We start from the raw sequence: 22265 nt of genomic DNA, 5'->3' as shown, positions 1-22265 counted from the left end.
ACTTTCCATTCATCTGTGGCAACATCCCTTCAGCACCTGCATATGGAGTTTTCATATCATAACTCATACATTATACCAGAGCTTGCCGTTACTAACCAGACATTTTGTATCACGCAAGACTTTTTACAATTAGACTTCTAGAACAGGGTTATGTTGCTACAAGATTGAAGTCATCACTAAAGAAGTTTTATGGTCGTCATCATGAACCCGTGGATCGTTACAGTGTATCCATCTGCACCATGAAAACTGACTTGTTCAATGTGTCAGTTTTTGTTTCCTCTTTCGTCTACCCCAGACTTGATTTTTTATGAGCAACTCGGTGGGTGTTTTTCCAAAAGCAGAGGACGCTTACCCTACCGGTGCACCAGGTACATGCTCCCAGTTTTTAGTGAAGTCCGAATTGCCCGTTTACTTTTGTTACTTCGTATGTATTATTTTGGTTACTTTATGTTCTTTGTTGTGTTGGTCAGTTTTCCATGTCTTGTCTTTGTCCCTGGATTATAGTCTTTTGATTTCCACTACAATCTTGGTTTCCTTGATTACTCTTTCACAGTTCTCTATCCACCATGAAAATAGCAAAAAATTAGAAACTCGCCATACAGTATAAGACAGAAAATGTATTGCTTAAGAAAACTCATATATTTGATAGCATTGTTTAAATCTTGTTTATCTTACTGGAGCTTGACACCAGGCACAGTCTTTACCAACTGCTATACAGTCACCACATAACTTTTGTCCTATGCATGGATTCTTAGCTGTGGGAGTTAAACTTCCTGTTCCTGTAATTAGAAACAAAAGTTGAACATCATACACTTCATTTCCTGAACATGATTCCTTTGTTTACACTGGAAGAAACAAATTCATAACAGTGAATATAAATCTAAGGACATGTACATATAAGTATGAAATTGGACGCACACAAAAAATTACTGAATTTCGAATTTTTACAAAATATTCTCATCTTCTGCAAGTTTAAGCTCTTGTTTGTTACCTGTTCTCCTTTCCCATTATAAGTGATTGTTTTACCCAGTTATAATTACATGTACATGTATAAAACCACCAACTTGAATTTTGGACAGGTGGTTGGCTTTCACCAATAATTGAATGAAAGTCACAATTTTTTCTTTTAAATTTAATCCAGCTTTCACACAAAAATATGCAAATTAACTGCCTTTGTGACACAACTATGGAGAAAACTGACATGTTTCAAACAAACACAAGTTTCTGTAAACATTTTGTACTACAATGTAGTTTCGGAATAAATCGCAAGATTCCAAAATCAAAGCAACCACTCTAAAATTATACAATATATATTGGAAAGTAACAAAATCTTTACTTAATGTTTTAATATATTGCATAATTTTAGAGTGGTTGCCTTGATTTTGAAATTTGACTATCATATAAATCAAGCACCATATGATAATCATATGTTTCAGTTAACATATTATAATAGCATGGTTATCATATGATAATCACATGTTTTTCACAAACATATGATTATCATATGTTTTCAAGCCCATATTATCATATGAGAATCATATGATCACCAAGTGACTACCACATGTTAAATATCATGATTTTCATATGATTACCATATGATTATCATATGTGACACATTTGGCAGTGTACCTTTTCCAATTTGTTTTGGTGGTACATGTACCTAGAAAATAAGACTTTGGTTAATCAGTTTACTCAAATAAAAATAATGAGTATCAGATAAATTCTCACATACTCATTTGGAAAGTAACAAAATCTTAATGGTATGTTTCAAACAAGCAGAATTTGTAACGACATATTGGTAAAATTGGATAAATATGACCCCAACTGTAGTCATGAGTTATAACCACCTTTCAGGAAAACAAATTTAATTGACTTAATTTGTTAATTCAGTCCTACATTCCCATACTCATTACAAATTCTGCTTGTATATAACATATCATTAATAATAATAATAAATTATATATATAAATACATATACATATTACGGAGAAGGACTAATATCCACATGAAATGACGTTACAGATACCATTAAAAACAAAGCCAAAATAATCTATCAATTTTACATAAACATGTACACTTAGGGTGGCCATGGGTTCAGAAACTATATGATTCAATGAATAGTCACTCAACCAGAAACTATGTGATAAAATTTAATACATAACTTCATAAGGAAAGGTTTTTGCATCTACATAAAATGTCCTGTTAATTTCTGATTTTGGAAAAATATTAAAATATTTCATGAATGATCTGTAGAACTACATGCCAACAGGTGGTGAAATGTTTCATATTAGGCCAAAATGAATAAGTCTTGTTTCCTGCTACCAGCAAGAAAAAAATGGGGTGGGTAGGTATAGAAATTATTTCATTTTTTTTAAATATTTTAGGATGAGTAAATGGGAAACAATCTAGACAGTCTTCAACAGTGCTCGAGCCAAAATGGCCATAAAATGTTTAAGGTACATGTACGAACAAAAAAAAATAGAGTATGTAGAGTAATATGAAACAGACATAATATCTTTTTTTTGCCTTTTATCAGCATAACATAAGGATAGTAAAATCATCATACCATGATCTATTCATTCAGGTCAAGCAACATTTTTGATAAAAAGAGGATTAATATTGTCCTTGGGGTGGGATTAAATTTCTATCTTGTTTAAATAGAAGTCATCCAGATGTCAATGGGGCTAGCCAGACTATTGGTAGATAAGCTAATTATAGGTACACTAGTACTTATACAGCATTTTCATACAAAAAACAGCTTAACTAGACTTGAGAGGGGTCATCCTTTACATCATTGGTGCATTCATCAATTAATTTTTTAAATAAAGAAGTTTTCAAGTACATGCACTCCCTGGAATTTACTACTTACATTTTAGTACACAAATATAAATATGTATTAAATGCAGTTTTGGTAGAATACATGTAAATGTCAGCAGTGAGGAAACAAAGTGCCCCATAGAGTGCAGCTAAACACATGTACATGTACGCCAGCAGAGGTCAAACCCTAAACATATGGGGCATACATGTACATGTATATGGACACAAGTCCAAGCTTGATACAGCTCTTAATTTGATTGTGATTGTACATATGTATTTGACACAAAATATATAAAAACAAAAACAAAAAGAATCTACATTCTTTAAAAAAAACACAACAAAACAACAAAGTTTCAGGAGAAGTTGCTTAAAGCATATTGGAGTTCCTGTGTAATTATGGGAATTCTCCCCCTTTTCTCAGAATAAATAAGTCCTTAAAACTTAAAAATGGAAAATCAGACATTCATAACAACTAATGAGGGAGATAACATCAACTGTAATTAACTATCTTTTGGAAGTTTCATGACAATGGGTGCAACCAATACTGAGTTATATGTAAAACCTGAAAGCTGTGAAATCCCCCTTTTTTATCAACGAAGTCCCATAACTCTGAATTGTGGAATCAGAAATATACAAAAAGTAAAAGGCAGCTTACATCTGTCATCAATATTGATAAACAATTCACTAAAGTTTCATAGACATTGCTGCTAGGTTTTTTGAGTTACTGTCCTAAAACATAAAATCACTCCATTCTTGTGTGAATCAATTACCATAAATCAAATAAGAAAAAGTTTATTCTGAAGGGAGCTCATACATGTATCAGTAGAACCAGAAGGAAGCAATTCACCAAATTTTCACAAAAAAATTGATGGCAGCAATTTTGAATAATTGTGTGAAGTCTGAATGAGGGACACAGAGACACTGGAATACCATAATACATGTACATGTAAAATGTACATCCTGTCTCAAAGATGATTTTATGGTGTCTAAAAACAAAGGGGAAAAAAGTAAATATACAGTAAAAAAAGAGTCCTAGCAGTGAAATCCAGATTTGAAATAACACAGTTTCGCTAAAAAGTGGGAAAAAAATCATCCCTGCTGTCTGTACAAATGTCTGACAAGTGTATAAAAACAATAGCAATTTTCAATTGGAAGGGTTGACATGAAAATTCACTTCCCTAGTGCAGAACTGTTCAGCTTACAATATACACATAACTGTGTCTTAACTTCAGACTCAATATGTCACAAGAAATCAGAATTCTAAGAGCCCAGAAATTTCTACACTGCATTGCACGGAAAAAAAAAACATTTACCCTCCTCACATTGAATTGCTTTAAGACGTACATGTACAATGTATATTGTGTATGGACTGCATGTTTTATGTTGCAAATCTGTTGGTTCCTCAGGCCATACAACAATTACGTATACATGTATGTGTACAATTATAGCTATCAAATAAAATGCTTAGAGTACAGTAAATGAAATTGAAACAATTCAAATTATAATTGAGAAAAAAAATGAGCATACAAACGCAAGTGAAAAAAGATTGTTGTGTTATATTATTAAATAGAATTACAACCCAAATTTAAAAATTGTGTTACATTACGCTTTTTATTGTAGTAACTTTACATTTATGTGATTCTCTTAATAGCTTATTAGCATTCACTTTCCTCACAGAAGCACTGGCCTGACTGGGTGAGTCAGCTCAGAAACAAAGCACATAAAGTTGTAAGGGTTTATAGACCATTTAAGTTGATACAGAAATTACAAACTTAGGCTCGCAGCTGTGCTGTATAATATGTAGATATGACATTTTCCATAATCATTGATAAAAATTTAACATTTTCTTAATTAATGACAATACATGAATCATCTCTCAATATTACACATGGTTATGATGGGGTGATGAGTCAACCAATGTAAATATTCACCATGGTTTTTCACAGCTCTAAATATAAAATAAACACAAAATGGGTGATCATATTCACATGATGAATATATACAGGTACATGTACTTATCACTTTAATAGAAATAGTTCCAGAAAACCAGTATCATCTGATCACTTTCCATAACTTTCTGTGTTTTCTTAACAATTCATGTCACTTTTGTTCACTGACTGGCATATATACATGTACAGTACATGTACATGTAGTCATGCACATATGTGCAGTGTACATATACATGAACCAGCTCTTCCTGAATTTCTTTACGGATGGAATTTACAAGAAGAAGTTACAAGAACAAGTATAAAAATTGTAGTGCTATTCAAAGCAGGTCCTTGAACAAGAAATTTTAGGCTAACAAGATAATATGCCTGTTTCCTGCTACAATGTACCCTACCTTCATGTACCCTAAACATTTTATGGCCATTTTGGAGCAAGCACTGTTAAAGTCTAGACAGTTACCCCATCAACTCAATGTACATGTAAAATGTTTTTGAAAAATAAATTAATTTCCCAATCTATCTACCCTATTTTTTTCTTGCTGGAAGCAGGTAACAAGATTATTACTGGTACACTGTTTTGCCTTTCATATACACACCCAAAGAAAATGTTAAAACAGCCATAGTTCAATAGCAGATGAATTGACTCAGGAAATTCTTTTTGACTTTTGACTTCAAACTTGTTTATGACATTTCTTGCATACAATGTACATAAATTTATAAGACAACACAACAAAACACTTACTGTCTACAGAATCATTGAATGTAAAGTTCATAGGGTGCAAACAATTATAAAATTGGTTATTATTTAGAAACAGCGTCCAGGGTTAAAATTTCTTTACCCACGGCAAATGAAATTTTGGTGATAGAAAGTTGATTTCTACTTTCCCATCCAGATTTCAGAAGGTAGAAAACTTAAATTTCTGAAAAAAAATTTGTTAAGTTTGAAAAGCAGACACTTGAAGGAAAGATAATTCCTTGCTGTGGAAACGTTAAATTTTCCCATATCCTGCAACACTGTGCATGCAGAACACTGTGCATGCAGATACATGTACAGTGTATGAACATATGAATCGATCAAAATGAAACAGTAAACCATTAAATTGTGAACAAATCAAGTTACAGTGTAAGTGTATAGTTTTAAAGTCTTTATACATCATGAATTACAAGTACATGTACAGGTACATGTATCTTTGAATCTAAAAACATTGTTACAATGTGTTTACTGTTTTTGGTCTATTCAAAATCTATTCAGGAAATCTCTTTGTTATTAAAATCGCAATTTGATTTTTTTTTTTTATTTAAATCTCTTATAAAGGCTAAGTTAATTGAACAATGATACATTGTACGGCCATTTCTAAAAATACATGTAACTCTTAAACCTAAGTACCCTTAGAATATCTGACAAATCATACTGAATTACAAATTATTTGTGATATAATATGAAAAATTAATTTAAATTACAAAGGTAAAAATAAGCACTCTCCAACTGGTCTGTTGCAAGCTAATGTCAGGATGGGCAAGTCAAAATCAAACAGCGCTTGCTTGCTGGATCATCTAAATGAATTGGATATTTTTATGTTCAATATACATGTACATTGTATCATAAGGCAAATTTACTTTATACATCTTCCCAGTAAAATTTCAGCAAAACTTGTCCACTTGGAAATTTCTTGATCTGTCTTTTCGATTTATTGGAACATGTCCTTACTTTTAGACTAATATGACTGATCTGTAAAATGTACAAATGTAGGTGAATCTGTTAAATGTAAACACAGCTGTAAAGGAAATACATGTACATTGTACATGTTACTTATACAATTCTTAAGTCATACAAAATACACATGTATGTACATGTATGCCCATTCAATATGAATATTTTTTTTCTGTATAAAATTGACTGGTACTTACTTTGACTACTTGCGACACTGAGGCAAGTCAAAAGCACCAACACCAGCTGCCAATCCATTTAATATTATCTTTATCCTGAAGAACAAATATACATGTAGATTAATCAATTGATGATTAGAATACTGAAAGTCCTAAATGAGCCATACCCAAAAATGTTGTTCATCTGAATTTGAACCCAACTTAATATGGTGTACTAAATACACAACTTTCGTCTCAATAATGTATAATACATGTAAGCTACAGAATTCACAAAATACCAGTCTTCACAGTAATTATTTAAATCGGCAGCCACAGGTCCAAACCTTGTTGTAGAGAACTTTACCTACAAATGCAATTATACATGTATTACTGGCCTGAAATTGGGATTATTTTAAATACTGAAAAAAATTGTAAGATCACTGTAAATTTAAATCCCCCTGTGAGCAACAGCCGTTATAGCCAAATATTTTGACAACACATTGTGCTTTACTGTTACACAGCAATTTTTCTATAGCACATTGGGTCTAGAGAAAAAGCTGTGCTAAAGTTAGCAAAATTCCTCCTTCAAAAATGAAATGAATACTTTATTAACCATGGTTAGGGCTACACCTTCCTCAGCCCAGAGAGTGTACAGGTAATATGCAGCATTGCTTTAGGAGTGTAAATGGTTGTTTTATCACCTGGGTCCACTATACTTACATGTACTTCAAGAAAAAGTATCCATTATTGGTGATATTTTTAAAGCTTCCAAATGTTGTACATGTATATCTAGTTTGTACCTTCATTCAGGATCTTACAAAATAGCACCATGCCAGATCCATTTTCATATACAGTGAGGAATAATGGTAAATATGATTGAGAACCAAACCTGACATAAAAAACATAAATTTGCTAGCTTCAATGATTACACATAGTACACATAGAATCATAGATGATGGCCAAAACAGTCAAAAGTATGGTGCCCAAATGTTTACAAAAAGACTTTATAAGCCTAAAGCAGAGTTGTCAAAATCCCTCATAGTAGACTGATCAGACCTTATGACAAAGTGGGTGTTAGGTCTGGTAGAAATTTCTATTCTGTCTCACTGGATGTCCAGTTGCTGTTTTCACAGGAGTTCGGTCCAATATTAACCAATCAGTTACACAGACCAAAGTTACACTCATATACTGTGTATTTGTTTACCTTGACAGTGATTTTTACTGTTACCCCAATCTGAACATAGACTAGAAACCAGAAGTTCATACTGTGCATGCCAATGATATGCTTCTTTATCCCAAATCATTCCAACCCATAAAATTTCGATCTTGAATTTTTTGGATAAAATAACAAATGTGGTGGTCATTGAGAATTGCACAGGACTAAACTTAATTATTTTTTAATTTTAAGTGTATTCTGAGATAATTACGATAAAAAAAAAATGAAGGTACATGTACATGTAGTATCAAATTTAGGTTTCTTCAGGAACCCTTCAAGTTTCACCTGTCTCATATTACATTGTGCAAGTACATGTACACTGTACTGTATTTGGTACATTGTAAGTTGATTTTGGATGTATATGTAAATTATATTTATGGTAGTGCCTTGTGGACGCCATTGTGGAAAATACATATAATACTTAAATATCTGTTGTTTTCATTCTGAAATTACCTTCAGCTAATAGACTGAAAATGTTATTTGTTTCTTTGATCAGATGTCAGAAGGTCATAAGGAGAAAGTTTTTGGGCTATGTGGAGCAAATTTACAACATGTGTGACATATCAAACTTTTCCACATGGGAAACAGAAATTCTCAAAATTCTGGAGTATTCAAAGGCACATGTAATAACCTACATTGAACATGGTTTAATTCAGTAAATAAAATTTAGGCAGTGGCTTCTCATCCACACACTGGTGGTCAGGGAGCCTCATCAGGTTAATTGTCCACACATCCAGTTCGTGTCAAAAACATATGGAATCGTGATGGAAATGCCCAATTAGTTACGAAAATATTGTTAAAAACTTATCCACAAATGTATGACTATTGATGGCTTCGTGAACAGTGTTCACATTTAATAAAACTGAAGTTTCCTATTCGTGTTATATATTACAGTCGGACTGCATATTTGATAGTACAAGCATGTCCTGTTTTGAAAATAAATGGATTTTATGATGGTCAGACACAGAACAAGTCACAGAAGTTATGATGACTAGTGCCAAAGTTGATGTGTTGTCTTAACCAGATGTTTTAAAAATTTGTAATAAAATCTTAGGACAAAAATGTACATGGCACGATAAGCCTGAATTGGCTCCCTGTCCACTAATGCATGGATGAGCAGCCACTGCCTTAATTTTACTTTTAAAACAACAACAAAAACAATGACTGTTTATTCAGTTAAAATTACTGAGGTAATGCTACTCTGTAGAGAAAGTGAGTGAAAATTCAGCTCAGTCAATTGTAAGAAATGACATCAAAAATTGAAAATGGGTTCAATAAACAAATACTAAAGCATTATTTACCCAATGTTTGTCCAACTGATCTTAGATTCTCTTATTATGAACAGGCATCCAAGTGCATTAAGACAGAAGGAGTGGTGATCGATGAATAATTGTTTGGTTACACCCTTTCATTTGTGAGTAAGAGTGAACACGTTTTTATACTCCTGCTTATTAAACACATTACCAGACAAAAACATCTAAATATATAGACGTAAACTATTTTAAAATATAAATACATGTTTGAAAACAAAAGAGACATCGTCTGTTAAACGAACACCTGCTTCTTTCTCTAACATCACATAAAAACGAATGCTTTCTTTGCACGCTTAAATAAAAATATTTATTTCACAATATCTTTGCGACCTTAAAACTTTATTTAGTACATAAATAGCATACCTTTTTATTGTTAAATACAGTGTTTTCCTCCCGTATAGCTAAAATTAGTCACCCCAAAGCTAAATATGGCGTTTCCGGTTTTAGGTTTTATGACGTAACAGGAAATGTCTTTCAGGTGATATACCTATTACCTGGACGTAAGTTTTTAAGCTCGGGACCAGTCCTTGCGACTATATTGAAATGAACCATGAACGAACCATAACGGATTTAAATATTGTTTGTATATATTTGCCAATGTTTTTTCAATTACCCCGGCGTAAGATAACTCAATTGTTACTTTATGCAAAGTTTGCGTTCTTTAACAGCAGAATTTACACGATGCACTGTCTATCATACAGTAATATATATCAGCTTTATGAGAGGTACCACCAAAGTAATTAATTTTAATGACTATAAAATTAAGACGATTAAGCTACATGCCTTGGGAAATTAGACGTTTGTTATTTTGTGTGCAATATCACAGATATATATGTGTATGTCCGCATAATTGGTCTCCCGAAACCTTTATGAACAATCTAAGTAGGAAATTAATTAAGAGTACCGACCAAGTGAAACAAAGTTCCATGAATTTTCTTCCTTTCTTTCTTTCTTTTTCTTTGTTTTTTTGTTTTTTTTTTTGTTTTTTTTTTTTTTGTTTTTTTTGTTTTTTCTTTTTTTTGGAATTTTTTGGAACAACTTAAAACATTAACTGACAAGGAATAAACTACAGTGTACTCATAATAGCAAGCTAGGTTAATTGTCCATAGATTCACCCATAGATAGGCCCATGTACAAAATCGTCGGGCAATCCCATTAGAAAAAAGATGTTTTGCTAATTCTTTACTATTCAAGTCTTGTATAAAGACATATATTTTGTTCTCTATGTGACTGTGTTCCCAAAAAAATTATTAGGAATTCGAATATTTTTTTTACAGAAGACTTTAAAAATGTGTATCCTACTTTGGTATACAAGTGTTGGTAAAAATCCGCTCCGATCAGAAGTAAATGAAACCCGTTGAGCAAATTATTGAACTTTTGCTAACTCTTGTCTGTACTATCCCGTGCTGTAAGTAAATTAGCAGCCCTGAAATTTATCCGAGGATTTCTAGCATGGCATGCAAACCCACATTCATGTATGATTCGCTTTGTCATAAATCGGGAGCAGGTAGAGTTTACTTACTATACCATGTAAAGATGTATTGACACTGTTGTCTCTGTTAACGTTCCGGGTTCTATGTTTTTTTATAACACGTAAGGTCCCCCTTTCCGTCTACAGTTTATATATAATGTGGAAATGAAAAAAAAATTGTTGAATTAATTCCCGTTTTATCTGTCCATCCTTCTTGCGTTTTCCTTCAGTAAATGTCCCCTGTTCATACAGAAATGGCTTTTTATAGAGGTGGTTATTCCTAGCAATGATAGAAACTTTCCATCTCGACAGTTTCCTTAATTTCTCATTTAATGAGGATCGAAAGAAACCTGGGGAAGCAAACATCAAGCTTGGAACAAAACCAATATCAGATTAATGTGCTTCTTTTGATTAAATGACCATTTTATGATGAAATGTTTTAGGTAGTTAAGTACTTCTCCATCTAAGAAACAGGCAAAACTTGTATAAGGTGTTGCACATGAAGGAAAAAAACAGAGATTTTATTGCATTAACCAAGTATTTATACCCTATAACCTCCAGAAATGACCATCAAAGTGTTTGTAAAATTTGCCTTTTTAAGAACTTGACAGGTCAAATTTAGTTAAAATGCACTATAGAAAAATGGCAGGAAAATTTTCCCGCACTTTTTCCTTATATAAGCAGTCAAAAAATATATATTTCACGGATGCTTCAGGATAAATTTAAATAGCTTTTCAGTTGCCTTCTAGATGAATTGAATATATTTGAGGCTAAACAGACCAAATTTAGAAATATGATGTGCCACCCATTGCCTGATTCTTACACAGAATGGTACTTAAGTGGTCAGTTAGGGGATTTCAACTTTGTAAGTTTGATAGAAAGTTAATCCCTTTGTCCATTGTCTAGGTAACTGTAATCAAGGAAGTTCATGCATTTTAATTGTATGAAAATTATAACTGCTATATTATTCGCTGTAATGTCAGGATATATGTGAAATTTCAATTGCCTATGCTATCACCCTAATTAAATCATGAGGTCGACACAGATAGGAGCAGTAAGTGTAAGTATTCAATAAATTGTAGTTATGGTCAATGCGTAACATAATGAGGACAACTTGAGGTAAAGTTTCCAAAACCTTGATACTGTTTTTTTGGAATATTGATTTCGAAGAACAATAAAGTCGATTCATAAGTCCCATAAAGGCTGACAATAATGTATTGAGATATACTAGCTATGACTTATGGTTGACCTTTTAGTATTACTCCTTTAAAGAATAATGCATGGACAACTGTGACATAGAGTCAATGACCAGTCAATGGTACGATTCGATCCCTTTAGAATACAAGGAGCTAATTCATAGGAGGCAGGCATGTTTTACGCCCCTCCCTTGAAATTAAGATAACTTTTTTTTTTCACTTAATTTTTCACTATATGCCAAATATTTAGAACTTTCCCTCGCTTTTAGATTAATCTCGTTACTCCCCTATTACGTAGCGCTGGATGCATGGGACTTGATCTTTTACACAAAATTGAATTCTGTCATAACAAAATCATTATTTTCGTACAAAAATATGTTACACTGACTTGTTTTATGATCACCCAATTTTGTAATGACAAAATTCAATTTTGTAGACAGAATTCATTTTTGTCTTGAAATTTTGTCAAATAGATATGCAAATATTAACTCATTTGCATTGAAATCGATTTTTGTTACCTGATATGGAAATTAAATAACAAAAGTCAATTTTGTGAGACAAAATTGAAATTGTATGCAAAATGTTTATTAAATTAGTTAGCATCCTGTGATTTTGTAATTAAAATTAATTTTTGTGGAGACAGTGAAAATTTATAACAAAAGTCAATTGTATGCAAACTAGTTTACAGAATCATTTGGATATGCAAATGAATTCTCTCTTCAAGATTTTGCAAAAAGGTCCTCTCACTGGATATAGTAACCGAGGGTCTCGCAGTTCCGATTACTTCGGGAAAGGGCATATCATATGGTTGATATGCTATTCTGCAAAATTAAGTAATACTTTATTAGGTATTATTTACTTTTGCAAAATAGCTCATCACCTATATGATATGCCCTTGCTCGATGTAATCGGAAACCTACGTCTGCGAGACCCGCGGTTATTAAAATTTAGTTTTGTCATACTAATTTGCATACAAAATTGACTTTTGTTACCCAATATTCAAATTAGGAAACAAAAGTAAAGTCTGTGATACAAAAAGTTACTTTTGTCATGACAAAATTTACTTTTTTTTGTATCACAAACTTTACTTTTGTTTCCTAATTTAAATATTCAATTTGGGTTACTTAGTATGACAAAATTAAAATTTATAGTATGCTATAATTTTGTTAATCTGAACTCATTTTTATAGAACAAAACGCACTTTTGTCTGTACAAAATTGAATTTTGAGTACAAAACCACAAAAGTCCCATTCGGAGCCCTGTACCTATTGCCTGAGTGTAGAAAGACTGCTACTAAATCCACTCAGTCGTGTCACTTTAGACCGTTATATGGATCTGTCAATATTACTGCATAAATTACACTTGACCCTTTATATGTTCTAGCGAATGGACAAATGTACTAGCAGCGAACAGTTTACCATGTTTTGGTTGCTCTTTCTAGTTTGTGTCACTGGATTATCTCAGCTTACAGAAGCCCAAGTCGTCCGCGAAGGAAAATGTCCTAAAGTTCGGCCTTTTCGAGGGAGAGATCCGACAAGGGTAAGAATTCATTTAATTGGCCGTGAAGATTGGAATGTGGAGTAATTTAAGATTATCAACAGAAATTCGAATCCAGATACTAAGACTTGAGATAAATATTATTTTTTTAGTAATAACTAATTGTAAAATCACAAAATACAGAATACAGCGAGTTTCGTAGATAAGACTTCACTTTTGTTGGAAAATCTTTTGCACAATTTAAAACAAATGAAGAAATGATTTTTTTTTTTGTGGAACATCCCTTTCCAAACTTTCTGGATTAACACATAGAACCAATTTGGTTCGAACACTTTCCCATATTCTAGGAAAAGAAAAAAGACATTAATATGACATATTTATCATTCTAACTTTTTAGCATATATATCTCATATAGACCAAGAAAAAATATACACGTTTCCGCTGACATATGCTCTTAAATACTAGGGTCAGTCGGTATAGTCAAAACTTTCATTTTTTTTTAAAGATTTTGACTGTTTTGCTTTGGAGACATATTTAGACTTAAAGTGCTGGTCAAATAAAGGACAAGAAATTTTATGGTAGGCACAAAACATTAGGCTCGATAGGGTTAGCGGAAACACTGATATTTGTTTTAGGCCTTAATATTATGTATTTCATGCAGTAATTGAATTTGCTCTATACCGCATTTATTTTAGGAAAATATTGACATTGAGCAAATCAAAACAAAGCAATTTCATTGGTTTAAATATATCTAATTCCATACTGTAAAGATCGCCGCAGACAATAATAATGTTTTAGTTGTTTTATGATAACCGAGTCCAGGTTATTCATTTAGTTTGGTTATAACGTGTTCTCTGTCTATTCTGTCTATTTTCTTTGTCCCTTTGTTGTGCTCTCGTCGTTGAATATTCTAATCCTGTTTATCATCTGCTTAAGCTGTATGGAACTTGGTATAAAGCAGAGCAATTCTTTTACGGACCTGACTATGGACTGAAATGTGTTACCTTCGATGTCAGTGCCGGGACAGAACCCGGGTCTGTATATAATGTAAGAGTCGGTGGATACGACCCCATGTGAGTACAATATATAACTTCATCAGTACCATTATGCAGTAACTACATATCACAATAGCGCAAATTATCCTGCAACTAAGCTTTCTACTATACAAATAAAGGGTAATAACGAATAACGCAAAGCTTTTTTTTAATAATATCGTCTCCCGCTTACCTTTTCAGTTATGAGCAATGTTAAAAACAGGAAACAGGTAACAAATGTAAATGATTGCTGAAAAAATAAACTATTTTAGACAAATTTTGCATGTTTTATTTTACAAAACATTGCCGAAAATACCAATATGGTGTACATTTATTTGTACTCGCTTCGAAACAGCCAGATATATACAATGTAACAGTTCTAACATCGTTGAGAATTTTTCAGACCCTTCTATAAGTTTACATTATCTTCCCCGTATCAATTTATCTGATGGAGCAATGTAGCGAATAGAGTCGTCATATTCTGAGACGTTTGTATAATATTAATTTGTTGTGACATTCATCATTAATTTGATCCTCTATCCTACATAATAACACCTAGACGAACTGTCCCGTACTACCATACATCGTGTACTAATTGAAAGCCCTAGAATCCTACGAGGAGGAATGATCTGGCCAGCGAAATCTATATTTTTATATAGCCTATATGGCATTGGTGTCTCTTTGACATATTCACCATACCTATTCTGGTTCTATCGTATGTAACAATATACAATTGTATTTGTGTACAGCAATTAGCCGATATTTTTTGGATAGTTTTCAAAGATCCTGTTAATTTTGGGAGAGAGAGGTTCATTATTGAATGAGCACCTGATGACACTGCACTGTCCTTGTTATTTTTTTTCATGAGAGTTCACATGGCAAATTCACGCTGCTTTGTTTGTTTGTTTGTTTGTTTGTTTGTTTGTTTGTTTGTGTTTTTTTTTTCAGTTTTTATATGAGATTGTACTTTGTTCTGTCTTCTAAATGATTTCTTCTTTGTTTCTACGTTTTGGTATTTTGATCAATCTGAATTGTCTGTTTTGATGCATCGGTGATTTTGGCTGATATTAATTTAAATTTCAACAAGATATGAATAAGGTAAATCAGTCCCGGGTTTCATGGAAAATGTCAGATTAAGATTGCAATTTTCCTCACATCTCTTAGTTTTTCAATTTCAAGTAATTTGATTGATCCAAATTTGAGTTGAGGAAGGATTTGAGAAAAATTTCAATTTGAGATTTGTTTTATGAAACCGGGCACTGATTATTTCGTGGAAGCTTTCCTGCATTATTTATTACTGTTTTATTTTTCATTTTTATCGCTATTTCTTATTTTTTCTTCATATCATTATTTTTTAAATTAAAATATGATACTGGAGATATGTTTTTCCTCTTGTAATGTTGGAGTTACGGCACTATTTTTATCCAATAGAGCAATCTCGACTTATTTCAACAAAACAAAAATTATGTTAAAATCAAAATAAAATGAAAATAAAATTAATGATTAAATTGAAAAGGAACAAAAAAAGTTTTTTTATAAAAGGAAAACGAAAAAAAAAATGATTCTAGAAAACTAGCGACATGCCAAACTACATATAAAAACGGAATATTTGTAGTTCCTCAGACTTCAATTATTAAACCGTTCTACCAACACACTGTAACTCGATTCGAAGGCTTCAAAGAAATTAGTATGCTTACTTGACTTAGTTTCTCATAATATATAATTACAGTGCACAGAAAAGGAAGTCGTACTCGGCAGTGGCATATGCATTATCAGGAAATGCAGGACTGAGGTTAAATTTCAACGTTCGTAAGTAATTTTCTTTCGTCTCTCGTCAATATGGGACGCCAACGCGTTATGCAATGAATTTTCTGGTAGTTCGTAATGTAAACTCTCAAAACTTCGGGGAACACGTGCATTTATCTGTTCGGGACACTATTCCTTTACATGAATGCGATAGACCTACAGTACTAATTCCAGAAAATCCATTTTTTCTTTCTTTTTAATCAAACTCTGTGAGTAGATTTTTAGGAACAGTAACTTCAATCGATATTACCCCTATTGAATCAAGCGACAGTGACATTTTATTCCGAATCTTTCATATGCGTTTTTATTTTGATGCGGGTATACATTACATTACCGTCTCCACCGGTACCCTTAAGATCATTTTTTAAACTCGTGTATGTTTTCATTTTCCAAGCATAACATTGGCCAATTTACTTTCGGTTTCTTTTTTTTTCAAAGTTTTTCGACGTTATTTCTTGCTTAGATTCCAAAGTTTTGTCTTGCTGTTTAATTTTCAAGCTGTGGTTTAACTTCAAGTGTTGATGTTTTCATTTTAATGTTACCGTCATTTCTGACCATTATATACCGACTATTTTGTTAACTGTGATTGCAGCTGCATATCTTGACGAAGAATTAATACTACTAGACACTGATGTTGTGAACTTTCTAGTCATGTACAGCTGCCGTGGAAACGGAAAACAGATTGCAGGTTTGTATATTTTCATGATAAAATTGCTGCATTATACATGACGAATCAAGGAAACCAAGGTTATAGCGGTAATCAAAAGAATGTAATCCAGAGACAAAGACCAGACATGGAAAACAAACAAGTCACATACACAACAAAGAACATAAAGTAACTAAATTCATACGTACAAAGTAACAAAAGCAAATGAGCAAGTCCACTAAAAACTGGGAGCATGGACCAGGTGCACCGGAAGGGTAAGCGTCCTCTGCTTTTACATGTGTATCAATATAAACTGTTTAAAAGTTTGATGCACCGCATGGTCACAGCTGTTTAGCTAGGCTAAGCCAGACTACTCAGAGTAGGACTACCACAGAAACATCTTCGTGTCTGGGAGACACAGACACAAGCAATGCCCCCGCACTCGAAAGATTTGTATTGACACTTAGGTAATACAATAAAGAAACAACACTGCACATAGCTGTTAAATAGATTTTCTGTCAGTCCTCCATAATCATTAACATGTGCATGAAGAAAAACACCTATATAAAATTGAAATTCTTATACTTAAAAAATAGACCGAATTGTTTCTTCAAGCTGGTTTGGAGCAAATATTATCACGAAAAGTCATAGGTATCGCATAAGTTGCTGCAAGTGCATGTTTTCAAATTAAATGATATTTTCAAAAAGAAAATAAAGAGAGATTCTCACATGGATTTAATTATATACACTTTCTATAAGTTTCACAGTATTTTGTGAAAGCGTTTTTTATTTACTTATTTGTTTATTTATTTATTTTTGTGCGGAAACCGGAAGCATCATCCTTTTCATGAAAAAAATTCAAATAACTCAAAAATAAAACGAAAAATTGGATTTAAGCTTCCAACTCCTTTATTTTGGCTAAAAACCACTAATTCCACTTTCCATAGGCTTCTATGCTAATTTCACAATATTCAATGGCTTCTCTGGACTTTACCTTAACTTTAACCAGCAGAGGACTATATATCAGCATGATTCTACATATGTCAGCTCACAATCCTCAGAATGTCATGTGGGGTTAGCAGACTTGCAGTGCAGTACTGGTCACCGGAAGTGAAGGGTCTATAAATAGCATGGGAAATCCCAGTGTTTTCACAAGATAGGGGTATATTTAAAAATCATTATGGAGATTAGGCTTCACATCACAAGAAGCAAAATGCACCTATAAAATGTACAGAAATGTTTTTCCTTTCAGAAACTGTTTAAATTTTTTAAATAAGATGAGAACTTTTTTCACAGCACTATGAGGAACAGGGGTAATTTCTGCGTAGGACTATTTTTGCGTACATTCCAAATGCTCATTGGTTGAATTGGTGGTCTGTAACCTAAAAGTTTCAATGGATTCGGAGCCAGCGTTTTGAGCAATCGGAACTACTCGTCCATTTCCATTAAAACTAAAAAATAACCTCGGATACAAAGGAGAATTTCTTCGTAGAAAATTTGCCGGAGTTGTAGTCATAAGCGAATCAAAATAGTTCTATCCATCAGCTGGCGCTAAAAAATAGTGACATATAACTAGAGATAAAGAATAATGACTCTTTCAAGAATTTTGGCGTGAAGCAAGGAGCTAATAAGTAAGAAAAAAAGTGATGGTTAAAATTCACCCGGTTTAAATATAACCTTAGAACCGGATCGGTCAAAATCCAGACAGATCGTTTCGCCCAGTGCCTTCGAGGTTTTCCTTTTGTGCAACAAGAACCTCTGTGGCAGTGTCGGACTTTTATACTGGTACTTAACAGAAAAAGCTTTTGTCGATTTCATTGCTAATTGTCGAAGAAAAATAAGTTGAAAATTCTGTAAAACACTCATATATCTTATCAGATTTGAGTAGAATCTCGACTTGATTTTTTTTTTTGAAACAGAAGTTCAAACATTTCTTTCTACATACTGTTTGCATTTTCACCCCAAAAACAATATAGTATATACGGAAAATAATATAGACAAAACAGTATTTCAAGGAGTAACTTCTTATCAGCAGTTTTACACGTAGAACTAAACACGTAGGAAATTCAAGATTCAAAATTGAATTGTATTTAAGAAGCACGCATGCAAACAAAAGTAGGAAGGCAAACCCAGCGAGTATATACAAGAAGCTGTTTTGTGTTTTGTCGTATAAATCAAGCATTTATATATTTGGAAATTAAGGGGATTGTTGTGTAGCCTTTTTCACATTACAAATCTGTGGTCCTTTTCACAAAAAATCGTAAGTGTAAAATTAGTCGTAAGTTATGACTTCACAATACTCTGATTTACTATGGCGTCATAACTTACGACTAATTTTACACTTACGATTTTTTTGTGAAAAGGACCTCTGAATCAAACAATGGAAATTTTGCCTTGAAAAAAAAGAGAGAATACAGATAGGTCATTCATCAAATTTGTTTTGGCACTAAACATTCAATACTAATATTGATTTTTATATTTCATGAACATATTTAGACCGGTTAGAAGCTTAAACACCAACACCTTTAATCCGCATAGATATTCTTATTAAAATAATATCAATGCATGAAAATTTCTCTGGATATTGCATTTATCTCCTGAATATCATGAAAAAAGATTACATCATAGGAAAATATTTGAGTACTTCTCTATCTAAGGCAAAATGCGTGTAAGGTGTGGCACATGAAGAAAAAAAAACGCATACATTTAATTGCATAATCCAAATATTTATACCTCATAATTTCAAGAAATGACCAAAGTTTGCCTAATTTCAATAATCTTCTAGAACATGCGTTTGTTGTGACCAGACAGCCAGATGGTTTTAGTCCATCTATCAGAAAAAGAGTGTACAATGTCCTAATGGAAAATGGAATCAATCCAAAGAATCTAATACCGGTTCATCAAGCAGGATGTGAACTTCCGGTGCCGAATGTGATAGGAGGCGGAGGTGGAGCAGTATTTGGAGTAGCAATCAGAGATGGATCAGGCTTTGGAGCAGGAGCAGACGATGGTCCAGTATTTGGAGCGGGAGGAGGAGGATTTGGTTTATCAATTGGAGGATCAGTAGGGGGCATGTTCACTCCTCGAATAAGCATTGGTTCTTCACATGGGATTGATAGAGCTGTAGACATTGAATTAGGAACAACAGGAAATGAAAAAGCAACATCTTTGGGTTCCGTACGTTTCGGTGGATCAGTACTCGAACAAGCATTACCTGTTACGGGAGAAAACATTTTCGTTTCTCCTTCTACAGGAGTGGGCGGTGCTTTAGCGCCTTTAATTACTCAAAACTCAAATAATATATTCAAGCAAACAGTTTTCCTATAAAAATCTATGATCCCACGTAGTATACCAATAAACAACGTTGGGCAGTCTGTTACGATTTGTATAATGTGACTTCTAACAGCACAGATTGAGCTTGACATATCCATAATTTGCATTGTACATGTTGTCAAGGTCGGATTTATAATTAAAGATGATTATGTGAATGCCAAAATACTTTCCTGTTTAGGTTTTTAATTAATGGAAATATAAAGCAAATATCCAAGTGAATTTGTCTCCCCCCCCAAAAAAAAAACAAACAAACAAACAAACAAACCAAAAACAAAAATAAAACAAACAAACAAAAAGACCAAGATACATTAAAATTGGATTTTCTGCATATCATGAAACAGAAACGTAATCATGAACCCGATCACACGGAAAGCTGGAATCTAACTAAAGAAGATTTTATTTTATTTTACTTTTATTCGTCGTAAGAGAATCTGACAAACAACCTTCAGGTAGAACCGTAAAAGGCGACTACATTTACTTATGCTAAAAACGTCGTTAAGGTATTCTGCGCTAAAGTGCTTCATTCCATATAATATGTTTCCATAGATTTACACAACATTGTGACCTTGATCAATGTGAATCAGTGTTTGTTTAACTTTAAAGTACGTTACGTATTGAATGTTATAACAATCCGTCAGAAAACTAGGTAGCAATGAATAACTGTCAGAGCTATTTTTCAGATGGAAAGGCAGAAATTTCTTTGTCACATTAAGTAAGCATTACTTTTTAAATTACTTTTATAACCCATTTTGCACTTGCATATTGACGGTAGCCAAGATCAGACCTAGGTTTATATCAACCACATTACCATTATTTGTATTTAAACCGTTTTAGACCTTTAATTATCTATGTTTATTTAAAAAAATAAATCACGGAAACTCCATCTTATCACTGTTTTACCACGGGCCGGCCATTTACGAATGATAAATTATCGAAATGATGCAATTTACCTTTTAATATGAGGGTAGGGTGAGAGACGGAGCTAATGTTTACTTTTAAGACTGTTGATAACTTCAACCCTATATTGTTATATCGCCGATGTCTCTACCAACGGGAATTTGCGATACCTCCTATAACACACGTTGTGCTTATGCGTTAAAGAGTAATCAAGGGAACCAAGGTTATAGCGTTAATCAAAATTTGTATAATGTATTTTTTACCAAAGCAAGTTGAACATCGAAGAGAGACGCGTAGGTACACTTGTCAGCGCATGCAACCTTTCCCGAACTTTTTCATGAATATTTCATGAAGCAGGAATGCATTGAAAACGACTGTGTATTTTTTCAATGATAAAAATCAATTCTCATCTATTTTTGTTTATTGATCCAAATGAGTGTAAATTTCTGAATTTCTTGTTGCGGAACTTCTATTTCAAGGCTATTTCTAATGACTACCGAACGTACTCCAGTTAGGCTGATAGCTATCACTGGGGACCATCTCAAAATGCTATTTTCACATACACATACGTTGCTGTTGAGCTCACTTTGTGCTCGTTATAAATATTACAAATTTCGTGATTTAAGGCGTAACATATCACCCGCAGCATTAGAGCTAAATAAATACACTTATCTAAATCCATAGGAAAGATTAATCCAGGGAATCAAGATTCAAATGGAAATTAAAAAGAATATATTCCAAGGATAAAGACTAGTCAGAAAGAAACAGACACACACAACAAAGAACATATAATAATCAAAATAACACGTAAAAAAAGTAATTGAGCGCCGCTAAAAATGGGAGGATGGATAGGTGCGCCGGTAGAGTATGCGTCCACTGCCTTTATAGAAACACCCGTCAAGTTGCTCATAGAATTGAAAACCGTTCTCAGGGTGCAATCCACGAGTTCATCATGACGATCTTGCAGCAACATAACTCTGTTTCAGAAGCCTAATTATATGAAGTCGAGCACAGTACAAAAAGTCTTCATAGTTACGGCAAGCTCTGGCAAATCGTATATGGGTTGTGATATGAAAACCCCATACGCTCGCACTGAAAAGATGTTGCCACAGACGAAATGAAAGTTGACAATACGAAATGAGAAGTCATCGCGTTTGTCGAATAATTCTTTTTTCAATAGTTTTCCTTTTCCATTGACCTCTAAGTGCAAGTCAAGATATTGGACTG

The 22265-nt window shown here is 33.0% G+C and overlaps 2 protein-coding genes across 7 annotated transcripts in view; one reads left to right on the top strand and one right to left on the bottom strand.

The window, feature by feature from the left end:
• Positions 1-9630, bottom strand: part of LOC148602827 (integrin beta-PS-like) — a 49021-nt gene extending 39391 nt beyond the window's left edge. For 4 of the 6 annotated variants that reach the window (XM_088553104.1, XM_088553107.1, XM_088553106.1 and 1 more), the window contains exons 1-3: positions 9522-9630; positions 6672-6746; positions 676-779 (exon numbers count right to left, since the gene is read on the bottom strand). In XM_088553104.1, coding sequence (XP_088409230.1) covers positions 676-779; positions 6672-6729 — 162 coding nt within the window. In that variant the 5' untranslated portion in view covers positions 6730-6746; positions 9522-9630. Of the gene's footprint in view, positions 1-675; positions 780-6671; positions 6747-9146; positions 9208-9521 lie in introns of those variants that run through there. The other 2 variants (XM_088553105.1, XM_088553110.1) reach the window with 2 other exon arrangements.
• Positions 9631-13214: 3584 nt separating this feature from the next.
• LOC148602826 (uncharacterized) lies at positions 13215-20367 on the top strand. The gene is made up of 5 exons (XM_088553103.1): positions 13215-13364; positions 14259-14395; positions 16086-16165; positions 16755-16850; positions 19594-20367. Exons 1-5 carry the CDS (start codon positions 13245-13247, stop codon positions 20133-20135), a joined length of 975 nt encoding a protein of 324 aa, XP_088409229.1. The 5' UTR covers positions 13215-13244; the 3' UTR covers positions 20136-20367.
• Positions 20368-22265: the final 1898 nt, after the last annotated feature.

The sequence above is a fragment of the Perna viridis genome, chromosome 11 (assembly GCF_037379345.1).
Source record: "Perna viridis isolate PV_CMFRI_1.1 ecotype Kerala chromosome 11, ASM3737934v1, whole genome shotgun sequence".
Taxonomy (NCBI): Eukaryota; Metazoa; Mollusca; class Bivalvia; order Mytilida; family Mytilidae; genus Perna; species Perna viridis.
The sequence above is the reverse complement of the archived record's forward strand: the minus strand, read 5'-3'. Positions and strand labels throughout refer to the sequence as shown.